The sequence below is a fragment of the Schistocerca gregaria genome, chromosome 1 (assembly GCF_023897955.1).
Source record: "Schistocerca gregaria isolate iqSchGreg1 chromosome 1, iqSchGreg1.2, whole genome shotgun sequence".
Lineage (NCBI taxonomy): Eukaryota > Metazoa > Arthropoda > Insecta > Orthoptera > Acrididae > Schistocerca > Schistocerca gregaria.
The window spans coordinates 1,042,599,476-1,042,616,001 of NC_064920.1; the positions used below are offsets into that span (position 1 = coordinate 1,042,599,476).

The 16,526-nt window shown below is 40.2% G+C and overlaps 1 protein-coding gene across 1 annotated transcript in view; it reads right to left on the reverse strand.

Moving 5' to 3' along the window:
- Window positions 1-4,835: 4,835 nt before the first annotated feature.
- The window catches only part of LOC126280378 (loricrin-like), a 52,324-nt gene continuing 40,633 nt past the window's right edge, over window positions 4,836-16,526 (reverse strand). The window contains exon 4 of the mRNA XM_049979761.1: window positions 4,836-5,659. Coding sequence (XP_049835718.1) covers window positions 5,647-5,659 — 13 coding nt within the window. The 3' untranslated portion in view covers window positions 4,836-5,646. The remainder of the gene's footprint in view (window positions 5,660-16,526) is intronic.

The following is a 16,526-nucleotide window of genomic DNA, read 5'->3' on the forward strand; positions in this document are numbered from 1 at the left end:
CAGAGGGTTCATCGAACCACAATCATACTGTCTCTCTACTATTCCACTCCCGAACAGCGAGCGGGAAAAACGAAAACCTAAACCTTTCTGTTCGAGCTCTGATTTCTCTTATTTTATTTTGATGATCATTCCTACCTATGTAGGTTGGGCTCAACAAAATATTTTCGCATTCGGAAGAGAAAGTTGGTGACTGAAATTTCGTAAAAAGCTCGCGCCGCGACGAAAAACGTCTATGCTGTAATGACTTCCATCCCAACTCGTGTATCATATCTGCCACACTCTCTCCCCTATAACGCGATAATACAGAACGAGCTGCCCTTTTTTGCACCCTTTCGATGTCCTCCGTCAATCCCACCTGGTAAGGATCCCACACCGCGCAGCAATATTCTAACAGAGGACGAACGAGTGTAGTGTAAGCTGTCTCTTTAGTGGACTTGTTGCATCTGCTAAGTGTCCTGCCAATGAAACGCAACCTTTGGCTCGCCTTCCCGACAATATTATTTATGTGGTCCTTCCAACTGAAGTTGTTCGTAATTTTAACACCCAGGTACTTAGTTGAATTGACAGCCTTGAGAATAGTACTATTTATCGAGTAATCGAATTCCAACGGAGTTCTTTTGGAACTCATGTGGATCATCTCACACTTTTCGTTATTTAGCGTCAACTGCCACCTGACACACCATACAGCAATCTTTTCTAAATCGCTTTGCAGCTGATACTGGTCTTCGGATGACCTTACTAGACGGTAAATTACAGCATCATCTGCGAACAACCTAAGAGAACTACTCAGATTGTCACCCAGGTCATTTATATAGATCAGGAACAGTAGAGGTCCCAGGACGCTTCCCTGGGGAACACCTGATATCACTTCAGTTTTACTCGATGATTTGCCGTCTATTACTACGAACTGCGACCTTCCTGACAGGAAATCACGAATCCAGTCGCACAACTGAGACGATACCCCATAGCTCCGTAACTTGATTAGAAGTCGCTTGTGAGGAACGGTGTCAAAAGCTTTCCGGAAATCTAGAAATACGGAATCAACTTGAGATCCCCTGTCGATAGCGGCCATTACTTCGTGCGAATAAAGAGCTAACTGCGTTGCACAAGAGCGATGTTTTCTGAAGCCATGCTGATAACGTGTCAATAGATCGTTCCCTTCGAGGTGGTTCATTATGTTTGAAATGGCGTGCAGTAAAACTTCAGAATCAGAAATCCATGTAGATTTAGATATAGATGTATATGTAGAATTAATTACTTCTTTATTACTGATTCTATTCTCAACACATTTTGAATGCAATGTCTAAATATATCACTCAACGTACCTGCCAAATTTTACCACTGTATGACTCATAGTTCAGGAGATATGACGACGTAAATGTTGTCAGGCGTGCGAAACTAGTTATTGCTTAAAATGGACGCGCAAATTTAAGAAATATATTCATCTAGTTTTTCATAATGAGAGCACTTAGTGACTTCCAACAAATTTCTAGAATAGTTTGAAGCCTTTCTTAAACTTTTTGTTGCTTGCATGCTTAAAGGCATGAATTTAACACATTAACAAATTTGTAAAGTAATAAGTTGTTTTATGTATAAGAGTTAGATTCCTTGAAGGAGCAGTGATCACTGCTTTATTATAAACTTTCCGTTCATATTCGATACGGATCTTATTAATTTTTATGTGTGCTTCCACAGGTGGACTGATGAGTTACTGATATGTCACATCCGTTGTGGCATGTTGCGTAGTGATAATTTGTATATTGCTCCGTAATGAATTCATAGTCGAAATTGGCCAATAGCAAATGAACTGAAAAACGTACAGCCCGTAACAGACAATAATTTTTCTTTTTTTGAAGAATATGTGACGCTGTGGACTGGTGTGCAAACAAGATTAGCTTCAGCTTATTTCACTTGCTAATTTACTGTTATGCGTAATATGGAGGATTATATCAGAAGGCATTATCCCCACGAAAACATAACAATGTTAACAACAAAAATATCACAAATGAAACTGGTTATTCTGTTTTGTCACTAAGCCTGTTAATAATAAAACGTAATTAATATTTCTTTTAAATACAGATCCTTGCTGTAGAGCACCACCAAGCAAATAAATATCAGCTCCGCTGGAAACAGACATCTCAGTCAAAACATGTGGAAATATGACATAAACTTGACCAGCCCCATGAAGAGAACCTTTCGGTTCGAATCAAGTAAGTGCGTTATCTTTTTTAGTAAATGGAACACTCAACAGTAACTGGTTACTCGTTTTACTTTCTGTAATAAATTTGTATGTATAATACAAAGTTTAACAATGGCACTCATTCAAAAGAAACGAAATGAAACTTGCTTACATAGACTATCTGACCAAAATCCACCACACGCCCTACCAAATTCACTATTTGTGCGGTGAGACTAGCTATAAATTCAGATGTGAGAGATGGAAGGACCTCAACTCTGGCATGTATATAGGGACAGAAATATTTCCCCAGACAGTAATTCTTCAAGTGACGTGTTTGTTATTATAATGGCTAAAAAGACGATGAAGACTCAACTCGAAGGCTCTTGTCCATGAATACAGCCGGAAACAAAACAGTAGAACCGGCAGTCGACGGAACCTGGAAGGATTTATATCGCAACAGGGCTTGGAGTTCGCAGATTTACATTTATTAGGCAATAGTCAAAAAAATGAACGCTTTTAGACACGAAAAATTTGGGAAGGTGAGTGTGTTTCAGCATGGGCGTTACGCGACAACAACGAAAATTTCTAGTAAATAATCTGATTCGGCAGAAAAAGAGTCCAGATGCAAGGACACGTTCAGGGAATGTTTCGTAGACGTGTGGCACGGTTGCCTCTAGGTCTAATGTATGACGAGTTCTAGTGAAAACTCTCTCGACATTAACTATGAGTATCAGTCAAGACTGTGAACAAGACTCATTGCTAGTAGACGCCTGGTCGAGTTCAACCTGGTCACCAGCACCATAGCTGGAAGATGCCTACGCACAAGCCACGTGACATCAAATCATAATCATACACCAAGTGGTAATGATTTCAGAAGCTCCATAAAATTCCACCTGCAAGAATCCTGTTTGTCTTACAGTAAATTCTCATCTCTCTTCTGTCCTCAGGTGTGTCTAGGTATCAACGCATTAAAGTTCCTTGGGGGTCTACGGGTCAAGTAAATAATAATTTGCTCCATTGCTTCAGTCTGTAAAAAAAAGTATATCAGGACGGATAAACATTACGAGAATGTTCTCATAGACCCTCCTGATGAAACTCTACACAGAATAGGAGCGCAGGAGGTTGGATTGACTGATGTACACAATGTAATTAATGCTGACGAAAAGTGTCTTCTCAGGTTTGCACATCGACCGCCTGACAGTCTCCTTGTGGGGAGTGGAATCATACACCATGCTTCCACGAACAATAACTAGTCTAGAGACGCAAAGAAGTCATCACAGATTAACCACGCTAATAACGAGGATTTCAGATGAGACAGAATATCGCTCATTAAATTTCGAATAAGTTCTTTCGGAAAAAAAATGCGCACTGGACAAGAAGTCAATCACCTGCACAGACGTCATGCTATTATCGTGTAATACCAGCTCTAGCGCTGGTTTGTGGCCTACACCGGCGAGGAAGAGGGATCAAACGTTTTTTGAGAGGAATATGTATGCGTTGCACCCCTGCGAACACGGCTATTGTCATTTCAAATGGAGGAATGTGCGCAGAAGATTCGTCATGAAAATGTACTCGTAAAAGATAGGTCAAAAGATGGTTACCGAAAATCTTGAAATAAAGATCCTGGTCCATGTTTATGGTAATCTGAACTGCTGGTTAAACTCCTCATTGAGTTGTCGCTTCACTAAACGATTGGAATCATTTGGAAGTAAGCAAAATCGTTCGTTTCTGAGACCACGCCTCCAAAAAGCTACTATGAAGGTTCTGTTTTCTTTGGTCCACTAAAAATGTGCAACTTCTTGTGTCGCTGTGAGTGATGGTGGTTTGCAAGGTATCCGAATCTTAATGTTTCTGCAGCCAGTTCTCGGAAACTGGCTGATGTCATTCTACAGTCACTGACAGTAGCAATTCCTGTCGTATTTCAAACCGATTGTCATTGACTGGGTGCCATCGGGTCCCTGTCAGTTAGAATATTTTTTGAGCACTGTTCCTACTCCGTGTTAAATGTCTCCGAAGGGTGCAGCATTCCATGTAGAAACATTAGAAAACACACATTCATATGTCCAAAACGGGCAGCCTTATTCCCCATGTAGTCATGGGCACGTCCAAACACGATAGCCATTTTCTGCCATTCTGTCACGTATAAATCTCGACTTTTCTTGCTCCACTGATTCTATATAACCGAGTGGTGCGCGCACACCACTTCATTCACAAATTTTTTGTCACCCATGCAGGGTCACATGGGCGACTTGTGCTAATTCTACACGTATTTCGGAAACTTAGTCGGATCCTTTGCTTCACAACTTCAAGCTGTTGGTAGATATTTGAATGATTCTGCTCCAGCCCGAGCTCTTTTTTACTGTTTTCCGCGTTACTCCGCAATTTAACATTGTAGGCACGCCCTCCGGATGAGATGTTAGTCACTACCATCAAAGAGCACACCACTAACTTTGATAACTCGAGCGCCGATGCGACTTTAAACGTGCCAGAAGAGGTATTTTCATTCCAGAATCATCTATTTGGCAGAGTACTATACATAGGAAAGAATGGCCTAATTCTGATTTCGAAACAAACTTTTCTTTTTTGCTATTTCTAATTTGATGCTGATAATTGAGGTAATTACCAAAAAAAAAGCAAAATAGTACTACACCTCTGGCTCTCATTTCTTTTTACTTTTGAAAACTTTTGTATTTTTTGCTTAGCCGCAGCTACAGCACTTAACTCCACTTTTTTGCAGGTTATTATGTTTACAATATTATGGCATAGTGCGAGCTTATGCAGAGGCACAGTATTCACTGAATTCTCTGGTTTCTAAACAACATAACCTGCTCACCATTTTCCAATCAGCTGAGCTGGACTATATATAAAGTTATGCAAGAAGCAAAGATACGAGCCGTTTCACGGATGTTAAGCGCCTTTTGAAGGCTCTGTGCAGTAGATAGGAAATTTAGTACATTATCGACTTTTAACGAAATCATACTACTTGTTACACATTTTTAATATTTTTATTCAGTTCTTATACTAATTCGCCTCCAAAGTACGCAGTGCGCTACGTGATACGTTTTACATTTTTCTCAGCAGAATGGAATTTTCATCTTACATTGGATTATTAACAAATTCATAGTTAAGGTCTCAGACGCAAGCAACACTGATAGTGCGGCTAAAGCCTTAGTCTCTGGCTCCCTGTCATTCACACAGAAAATATTTTATTATTTATCAAATATAGTGTCACTGCTAATCGAATGCTGTATAATGGCTGAATGGTTTCTTCTGAGAACACTTTTTGATGTGTATGTTAGGAGGTCTGTCGAGGAATTACATCAACTAACAATTTGGCAGTGTCCACTTCCAGTCTTCTGGAACGATTCTCTAAGTTCAGTAGTATCTGCTCGGAAAACAGGCAGTGCTTCTTAGAGTCTTCCGGATATGAAGCATCGTCCATGGTGAAGCTCTCCAGCTGCAGAATATTACTTCTTTCTCCTGAAACAAACAAGAAAATTGCTTATGAAAATATCGTCGTCAGGTCTTGGGTAACAACGCTTCAAATATTTTAGCAAGAATTTCTGTTGTAGGAGATACCATTCTTTGTTCGCATATTGCGCTATATTTCACATGAACTCCAATTGTATCTTATTCGATATAATCTGCAAAGCGATTAGGTCAATTATTTGTTGTTCTCAGAATGACCGCTATGTGTCAAGAGCAACTATCAGAAAATGGTTTCCGAACAAATGATCATGGCTTCATTAAGGATAAAGAAGTTTATTTATCTTTATTTTTTGCTGAAGTGAGGCTATAAAGTGGTTTGTAGATCTCTCATTCAATTTCTATCAGAGCAAAACAAGTGAAAAAAGATTTTAGTTTCTCAAAATCATGTTTTCTTAGTTGTATAATGTTTTATATGTTGAGTGTCTTTGGTGATATTTTGTGCATGTATGAGCTGCGGACATTCGATACCATTTTAGTCTACTTTAGTTTCAACTATACTTTATTAGTTCTTAGGACTTGTATGTTTACTTAATAATTGTCATATCATGTATTAGTTTTCATAAGTTAAGGGTGTGTTGTAAATAGGGTTACTACATGTTTCTCTTTTCATTTTATTTTTCTTACTTCGCTGAATAATGCATTAACTAAAATAACGTTGCAATTGAAGAGAATGATAACGAACACATATATTGATATTTATCCAGGTTGGATATTGCCGGAAATCTGATGCACAGTAAGGCTGAAAAGGACACACCATTATAGGAAAACCAGACACTGAGGAAGACAGAAATGATGAAGGACGGGATTAAAAGCAAGAGAAAATTAATTGAATGTGCTTTGCAAGTGTCAACACTGGTTACTCAAAAAGAACATATCAACATCCAGAGGAGGGAGAATTGGTCAAATATGGCATATGTACTGTGTACTGAATACGACGTGTTCATTTGCTTTACTTCAGCAAAAAATGTTTTAATAGGTATCCTACATAACGACATATCACTATTTTAATATTTATTGTAAATTTGTAATGTCATTTCTTCTTATTTTTAGAGAAAGTTTTTGATAACATCGAATGGTACACATTCTTTGAAATTCTGTACCTAGCAATAGTACCTATGACTTGTACACAAACTGGACTGCAGTTACACAGACGGAAAAAGAATTAGTACACCCCGAAAGACGACGACGATTATATCCGATGATGGAATATGCGACCTGGGGAACAGTAGATGTACTGATAATGGTTTCAGCGTTGCCGGTCAACATATAGCATAGTGGTGTAGCTATCAGAGCACCGTCTGTATCTACCCTCTATTAAGGAATGCTCACAGCCAGAAGGCCCAATGTGGTGCAAACGTGTGAAATTAGCAGGCAACCATACCACAGAGATGCACTCGTGTCTCATGCAGCATGTTTGAAAGAGGTCAAATTGTGGCCTCCCGAATGGCAGGATGGACATGTTGGACGTGGTGCGTCAGTTGTGCAACGATTATCCTATCAGGGTCACATGAATATTATCACAACTATAGTTGAGGTTCTGGACGTCCACGCAGCACATATGCCCTCCAGGATCGTTGTATAGTAAGGGAAATAGTGGTAGATCGTACAGCTACCACAGTACAGATAAGAGGGCTTCTGAGACCAGATGTGTCAACACGAACTGTTGCGAGTCAGTTATTAGCAGTGGGACTACCGGCAGGCACGTCTCTGGCCCGTCTTAAACTCACGTCACGGCATCGACGTGCACGGCCCGACTGTACCATCAGAGGATCACTTGGAAGTTGAAATGGCGCACCGACCTCTTCAGCGATGAAAGCAGATTCTGCCTGCACTCAAGTGATGATCGTTTGGGCTCACGACGTAGACCTGGTGAGCGCTGTGTCGTACATTCGTCCTAGACACACTGGCCGCAACCCAGGCGTTAAGGTCTGGGGTACGATAAGCTACAACTCTCGTTCCCCTTTGGTGTTTTGGAAGGGACGCCCCTCCCACTGCCCATGAAACTCAACGTGCTCTGCAACACGCGCAGCAACGTCCCTGGCCGGTAGGGTGTTCAGAATTTTCTCCAATCAAGCGCGTGTGGGATATGATAGGCCGCGCGACCACTACGCTCGCAGGTTCGAATCCTGCCTCGGGCATGGATGTGTGTGACGTCCTTAGGTTAGGTTTAAGTAGTTCTAAGTTCTAGGGGACTGAAGACCTCAGCTGTTGAGTCCCATAGTGTTCATGACCATTGGAACCATTTGATATGATGGGACGAGAACTGACTCGTGCGACTCGACAACCAACAACTCTTATAAAATAGGTTAACAGGTCGAGAAGGCATCGCATAACGTATCCTACGACAGTGTTCGCCATGTGTACGAGGCTACGCCGTATTTCCTGTGTTCAACAGTACCAAGGTGGAATTTTCCTGCACGTCGGTCAGAGGCCTGAAGATGGCGTAGTAAATCGCCGAAACTGGTACGCAAATAAAATATGTTTGGTAACTGGACGGCTGAAAGGTGCTTGATTTGGCATCCTGTATTCTAACATGGGTGTTTCAGCATGGTTCGATACGTGGTAGCTCAGAACCGCTTGTACTATTGATCTATAAATGTAATCATTTCATGTACTCATGTACACTGTTGCAACAATAGATCTTGAATTAATTGGAAAATTTAAAAAGGGAGTATTAGTTTTTTCAGCCCGTGTTCTCGTAAAATCTAGATAATGTTAAATGGAATAAGATGTTTGAGGTACTCAAAAAAGTAGGAATAGACTATAGAGACAGAAAAATTATATGGAACCCTTACAAAAACGAGACAGCAGTTATCCGTGGACGGACAAAACAAGAAGAGGTGCAGATACGGAAAGATGTCAGACAAGGTTGCGCATTACCCCTGTTATCTTTAACCTAAACATTCAAGAGGCGCTGAAAAAAGTAAGGGAAAATTCACAGACAGGTGTAGTAATTCATGGCCAACGAATAGATGTGATAAGATATGCCGATGATATAGCTGTCCTAGTTGAAAGTGTAGAAGATCTTGTAGTCCTACTGAATAGAATGGATAAACTTGTGGGGGAGGAATATAATGTGAGAATTAATGAAGCAAAAACAAAAGTAATGGCATGCGACAGAAAATATCAAGTGAAAGTCCAACTTCATGTAGGCAATGAACTGTTTGAACAAGTTGATAAACTTACTTATCTGGGCCGTGATATTACCAGTTATGGAAGGAGCAAGGCAGAAGTGAGAAGTAGAACTGCTCAAGCAAAGGCTGCTTTTAACAAGAAGAAAAACATCTTAACATCTAAGAGCATCAGCCTTTAAATCAGGAAAAGATTTTTGAAATCATATGTATGGAGTGTGGCATGCTATGGGTGTGAAACATAAACGCTCGGGACAGAGGAAGACCACAAGCTAAATTCTTTCGAAATGTGGTGCTATAGACGCATGCTCAAAATAAATGTGTCGACAAGGTCACAAACGAAGTGGTTCTGGAAAGAGCAGATGAGAAGAGAAGCTTCTGGAGTTTCATTGTTAAAAGAAGAGTGCAATTTACAGGCCATCTATTAAGACATAAAGGACTCCTGAACACAATCACAGAGGGACATGTTGAGGGAAAAAGACCAAGGGTTATGCCACGGCTGAGGTACATGGACCAAATCGTGAAAGATGTGGGGTGTAACACCTATAAAGAAATGAAGAGAAAAACTGAAAGACGCACAGAATGGAGACAAGCTGCCATTGTAGCTGTTGCAAACCAATCCTTGGATTGACCACTACAGAAGAAGACTCGTATAAGAGCCGAAGGCCATGAAAGGGAAGAGGAGAAGGGGGTAAAACAGGATTGTAGCCTCTCGCCGATGTTATTCAATCTGCACTTTGAGCAAGAAGTACAGAAGAACCCATTGAAGTTTGAAATGGGAACAAGGCTTCGGAGAGAAAAACAGAACTTTGCAGTTTCCCAGTTAGATTCAGTTTCTATCAGAGACAGCAAAGAACTTGCCTGGTCACTTGAACGAAATGGATAATATCTTCAATAGAAGTGTAAGCCAAACACCCAATAAAATTAAAAAATAGATTTAATCAGGTGATGCTGACAGAATTATGGTTGGAAATGAAATGTAAAATGTACTATGTAACTTTTGCTCTTTCTAACGGTTGTCGAAGTACAGAAGTTATAAAATGCAGAGTAGCAACAGCACGAAATTCGATTCCGGTGTAAAGAAATTTGTTGACACCTAATGCAAACGTAAACGTTAGAAAGTGGTTTTTGAAGGTACTTGCATGGGGTGTACGCTCGTATAGAAGTGAAAAAAGGACGTTAAGAAGTTCACACTGGAAGAGTCCTGAGTCTGAAATGTGTTGCTAGAGGAGAATGTTGAAAAGTAGATGGGTAGATCAAGAAACTAATGAGAGACATTGAATCGAGTCGAGGAAAAATAAAATATGTGGCACAAACTGACTAAAAAGGAAGAATCGATTGACAGGATACATCCTGAGGCATCGAGATCGTCAGTTTGGTAGTGGAAGTAAGGCCTTAAAATACCACAACCCCTTTTGGAATCCTGTATCCCATTCCAGTCTCATCTCCACTCTCCCGAAGAGGGCATATATGTAGTATTAGTAACTTACATCAATTTAAACTATTGCTTTGACTTTGTCTACCTTGAGTCTCACCGATATATGGAATGAAGGAGACACTTTTCTGCTTATCTGGATTCGAATACTGAGATACACTGAAGATTCTTCATGCAGCAACTTAGTAATTGACATTAATTTAAACTGTTGTTTTGACATTGTTTACATTGGACCTCACCAGTATATAGTTTGAAGGAAAAATATTGGATTAAATACTAATGTACCATTGTAATTTACACACAATAAGAACTACAGGCACATAGTAGGAATAAATTTGCTATTATAATTAAGGGGGTAATTAACGATTAAACTTCTGACACTTCACGTCATCGAGAGACAGCTATTTTTATGATTTTTTATGTCAGAAATTATTTATTCTCCTAACAGAAATATGACACAACGATTTTTCAGTCAGAACCAAATATGTTTATGTTCTCATTGGTGTTAGTTAATAGAACTGTAATTACAACCGCATAGAAATGTAAAATTTTGCTTATAGAAAAAATTTAATTAGTTGAATCTAGGCTTTTCATTCAATAAAACTAGTCGCTCTATTCACCTGAAAATAATAAAGTGATTTTGCTTTAAGTCAATAAAATAATATATGCAAATTAACGATTGGTTTTCTTGCAATGGTAAAACACGTAATTTATAGTTTTAATAGAAACAAATCCTCTCCTGTCTTTGTGTGAATTTATTCACTGTTATTCCATGTAATTTTCTATGTAATTTGGGAAGATGTATATAACAATTTTAATTGTTAATATGCTAAACTGAGTATGTAAAAATGATAGTAATCATTTGAAATCATATAAATAGAGGCGATTTGTACGCCGCCATAAGTCAGTTTTAGGTCACTCTGAAGCCAGTCTTAAGTCAGTCTTCGAGCGAATTTTGCATGAACAGCATGCTGTCAGGCTTTGTAAGTTCGCCACCGAATATCTAGTGCGCGAAATAGAATGTATGGTGAACTTGAAGTACTGAAACTTTTGAATCCATTGCATAAATCTCACGTGGCGATTCAGCAACATCAAAACGATCATATCTCAGCATCAAGAAGCAGCACCCTGGATTGCACAACATACGTATAATTTTTTTTTTGGTGGAGAATATCCGCAATAAGACGTGGTATATTGAACATTGTTTTTCTTGTGTTTAGGAATGATGCATATCCAAAACTTCTCAAAAACATTTTCGGCACGTTTTATTACAAGCAGGAATGTGGGACGAATTGCAGAGGGAGACCAAGGCTTAGAAACAGTAGTCAGGTGCAAACCCATGTAGGTTGCAGTAGTTATGTAGATATGTACAGTCTTGTACAGGACAGATTAGCGTCAAGAGGTGCATCAAAAGACCACAACACATTTTGGAATGTGTGTTAACTTTTTTGTCTATATTAATAACAATGCTAGGACAACATTAATCAATCACGTGCACTTTACAGCATGAAAAGGTGTTTGTATTTCGTTGATAAACTACAATTAATAATAATTCTCTTTTCCAAGTGTAGCTTTGTCTTGTTAGCAACCGTATGTATTAGGTGTGATACGTTGGCCTTAACAGTGTGTAAATACAATAAAATATTCATAAATATATTGTTATTAATGGTGTCGACAAGGCGATTTCCTTCAATTTACTTTTCAAATTTAGCAAGCATTTATGTCATGCAAGTGAGATAGAACAAATTAATTAATATTAAATTATATATATATATATATATATATATATATATATATATATATATATATATATATATATATATTCTCTTCTGGAAAATCTCACCCGTTGCTTGATGCTTGAAACTGCTCCTTATTCCAGCAGAATAATGCCTTGCCTAAGAAGACAAAGAGTTCCAGATCTCTACAAAAGTCCCCACTGTTCCTTGATAATAACGTCCCGCTGTTAGGAACTCAGCTTGTGAAAGATGTGTTTAGGTCAAAAATTATGGTACGATAGATTCCTGTTCCTAACAGATTCCAGTTCGTTTCTTACGTTTTCTACAGTTAGTCGAGTTTTTGGAACTACTCGTAAAGGGGACACTCATCATGTGATTGTTCTGTTAATTTATTTACAAATAAATTTATAGCTATAATATTATTTTACGCAGTTTGCAACGTCACTAAAACAAGGTGATTTTTAATGTGTTCTGCATTAACGGTAAAGAAGCTCAGAATGTAAGTATGTGTTTGTCACGATATATTTCGAGAGAATATTGTCTAGGATACGATTTTTGAAAGGTTGGGATTTAAAAATCTAACTACTTAATTCGAAACTGTTGGCAATCCAACACTTTCTAAAAAGCGGAGACGGGCAGGAGTTTCATATTCAGAAAGTTAATCTGGTAGTACGCGGATGTGTAAGTTACAAAGCAGGTGTACTCGACTACACGCGACGAGCCGTGAAGATCAACAGCACTAAATGGATTTCAGAGAATAAGTCAAGAAGGATGCTGGCGCAAAGAGGCTGATGAAGCAACAGGTTACGAAAGACGATCGCTAATAATACGTTTAGTTTAATTGGCGGCAGGTGACGCTTTTTTTACCGACCTGCAGGAATTGCTGCGGTTACAGCTCTGAGCAGACTACTGCTGTAAAGAGGAAGAGCAAGAAGGTATGATGACGTAGACAATGGTTGGCATTTACTTCGTTTTCGAATGAGAGTCATCACTCGGAGATCCGAGTTATCCATCTGAGACAATTTTCTGTATGCATGTACCTACATACAGGGTGACAAAGATTGAACTATATGAAAAAAAATTTAATGCAGTTACAAACTACGGCATCCACACATTATATTCAACATGTAAACGTCAGTACAGATATTCGGTTCTACCTTATGACATGTTCGATATGCCTGCCATCATTGCCGATGATGTGGCGCAGACGAACACCGAAATTCTGCACGACACGCCGAAGTCTTAGAACATCGATACTGTCGATAATGTCCTGAATGGCTGTTTTCAGCTTAGGCGTGGTTTTGGGGTTACTGCTGTACAACTTCTATTCAGATCCGGGGAACATGGCGGGCAGAGGAGCCCATACCAGTGGCCTCTGGCTACCCCAGAGCCAAAACGCAGTCCCCAAGGTACTCCTCTAGGACATCAAACACTCTCCTGCTTCGATGGGGTCGAGCTCCATCCTACATGAACCACATCTTGTCGAAATCATGCTCACTTTGGATAATGGCGATGAAATCATCTTCCAAAACTTTCACGTACCGTTCGGTAGCCACCGTGCCATCAAGCAATATCGCACCGATTATTCCGTGACTGGAGATTGCACACGACACATTCACCTGTTGAGGGCGAAGAGATTTCTCGATCGCGAAATGCGCATTCTTAGTCCCCAAAATGATCCAGTTTTGCTTATTGACGAACCCATCCAACCTCGGGCATGGATGTGTGTGATGTCCATAGGTTAGTTAGGTTTAATTAGTTCTAAGTTCTAGGCGACTGATGACCTCAGAAGTTAAGTCGCATAGTCCTCAGAGCCATTTTTTGATGCCATCCTAATGAATGTGGGCTTCGTTGCTGAACCAAATCATGCACGCGCATACTAATTCCCATCATGCTCTGATGCCAACCGTGAAGTTTGAGCGTCCTAACGCAAATCGTTCAGAAGTTACGACTATTTTATTTAATATAGTTCAATAATTATCAGCCTGTAAGAAAGACATAGATATTAATGGGGGACTGGCGTCCTTATATTCAGACTGATGAAAGCAGCTTCATCCATAAGCCAACTAATCATGTAAAAGTCTAACAGGTCAGACATAATTACGGGGTACAAATTGTGGTGCTCATATCCAATATTCTTACACGTACCACATTCCATCCCTAAAAGCTTCTCGAAACTCTTCGCCTCACATATCGACAGCCTTGCAGTACGAAACCTTTCCTTTCTCATTAGCTCTTTTCATGACTTCGTTCCGTTGGATATATCTACAGCATGCCACGAAGATAACCGTCTCACAATATCTGTACGTAATATGTTCTCTGTCCATAAATGTGCTGTTCCCTCCTGATCTTTCTAGTAGAGAGCATACCTTCACCTTCCCCTTTTCCACTCCCCGAAAAGTCCGCATTTCAACACAATGAAGTGCTCCATACCTACTATTTCGGAAACTTTTTCTAAATTATGATTGGTAACAGCAGACGTTAAATGTCAGTGTTCGTTAAAAAATTCTTACGTTTGATCTCACCATTACTGCTCTGTTCTTGCATGGTTTTGCTTTCCCGATTGAAAAATTCTGTCATTCTACCGAGCCATCGTTATTTGTAAACCTTCTTCTTAGCAAACTCTTCTTATTGCTACTCTCCGCAATATCCTTTCTTTCAGGAGTGCTAGTTCTGCATGTTTCGCAGGAGAGCTTCTGTAAAGTTTGGAAGGTAGGAGACGGATACTGGCAGAAGTAAAGCTGTGAGTACCGGGCGTGAGTCGTGCTTCGGTAGCTCAGATGGTAGAGCACTTGCCCGTGAAAGGCAAAGGTCCGGCGTTCGAGTCTCGGTCGGGCACACAGTTTTAATCTGCCAGGAAGTTTCATATCAGCGCACGCTCCGCTGCAGAGTGAAAATCTCATTCTGGAAACATCCCCCAGGCTGTGGCTAAGCCATGTCTCCGCAATATCCTTTCTTTCAGGAGTGCTAGTTCTGCATGTTTCGCAGGAGAGCTTCTGTAAAGTTTGGAAGGTTGGAGACGGATACTGGCAGAAGTAAAGCTGTGAGTACCGGCCGTGAGTCGTGCTTCGGTAGCTCAGATGGTAGAGCACTTGCCCGTGAAAGGCAAAGGTCCGGCGTTCGAGTCTCGGTCGGGCACACAGTTTTAATCTGCCAGGAAGTTTCATATCAGCGCACACTCCGCTGCAGAGTGAAAATCTCATTTTGTACTTGTATTCCTGGCCGGATATTTTCTATCACTTCTCTGTCTGCTTCTTAGAAATTCAACAGTCAAGGTGCAACGCAGCCTTATGTCCTCCTTGGCAGGAGATTGTCTTTACTGTTCCCTTGACTTCCGCTCCCATTACTCTCACCTGTGGAGAAAATGAACTCATGTGGCTCACGGGATATGATGTACAGTTTTTATTATTGTGGTATGTGGCTTGTATATCAAGCGCCTTAGGTGTAAATGTCTCGTCCACAAGATGGAGAAGAACAATAATAACGCCTGGAAACCAGACTGCACGTCGAATCGAGTAAAATGTTGCAAACAACTGCAACGCATCTTTGTGGAACTACGACCTACATGACTGCTCTACAACTCAAAAATCAAATGTGTGTGGAATCTTATGGGACTTAACTGCTAAGGTCATCTGTCCCTAAGCTTACACACTAGTTAACCTAAATTATCCTAAGGATAAACACACACACCCATGCCCGAGGGAGGACTCGAACCTCCGCCGGTACCAGCCGCACATCCATGACTGCAGCGCCCAACAGTGCTCGGCTAATCCCGCGCTGCTCTGCAACTCACACTTAAGTGTTTGTCAGAGGGTTTATCGAACCACCTTGAAGCAATATCGGTACCGTTTCACTCTCCAGTAACACGAGGGAAAAACGAACATTTAAATCTTTACGTGCGGGCTCTGATTCTCTTATTTTATCACAGTTATCGTTTCTTCCAACATATGTGGACATCAACAAAATAATTTCGTATTAGGAAGAGAAAGCAGATGATTGAAATTTCGTGAAAAGCTCTATCCGCAACGAAAAACGCCTTCATTTAGTGAATGCCAGCATAACTCGTGTATCATGTTCTTGGCACCCTCTCCCCTATTAGGCAATAATACAAAACGAGGTACCGCTCATTGAACATTTTGTATGTAGTCGGTCAGTCCCATCTGGTAAGAATCCCATACCCGGCAGCAATACTCCAGAAGAGGACTGTTGGCAGTCTCTTTTTTGGTAGACCACTTGCAGCTTCCAAGTGTTCAGCGATAAAACAACAACTAATCAACAATGAGCAAACAGAAGTTTGTCTACTAAGGCAACAGGTTTGTCCGATTAAACTGCTGCTGTGGTATGCTGTGGATGCTGTACATAACCGTATTTTCAGCGTAGTTAGTGTGACAGTTAAGCTGTACCCAGCAAACATTGCAGAATATTCTCCCCTAGCGTAAGTAACCGCAGATACGAATTTAAAGTTTGCGTAGAGTTGAGTGTTTAGCAGGAACCGTTTTATTAGGCTTATTTAGTTATTTACTGCACTCCTTAGCATATCAGATGCTAGCTGCGGC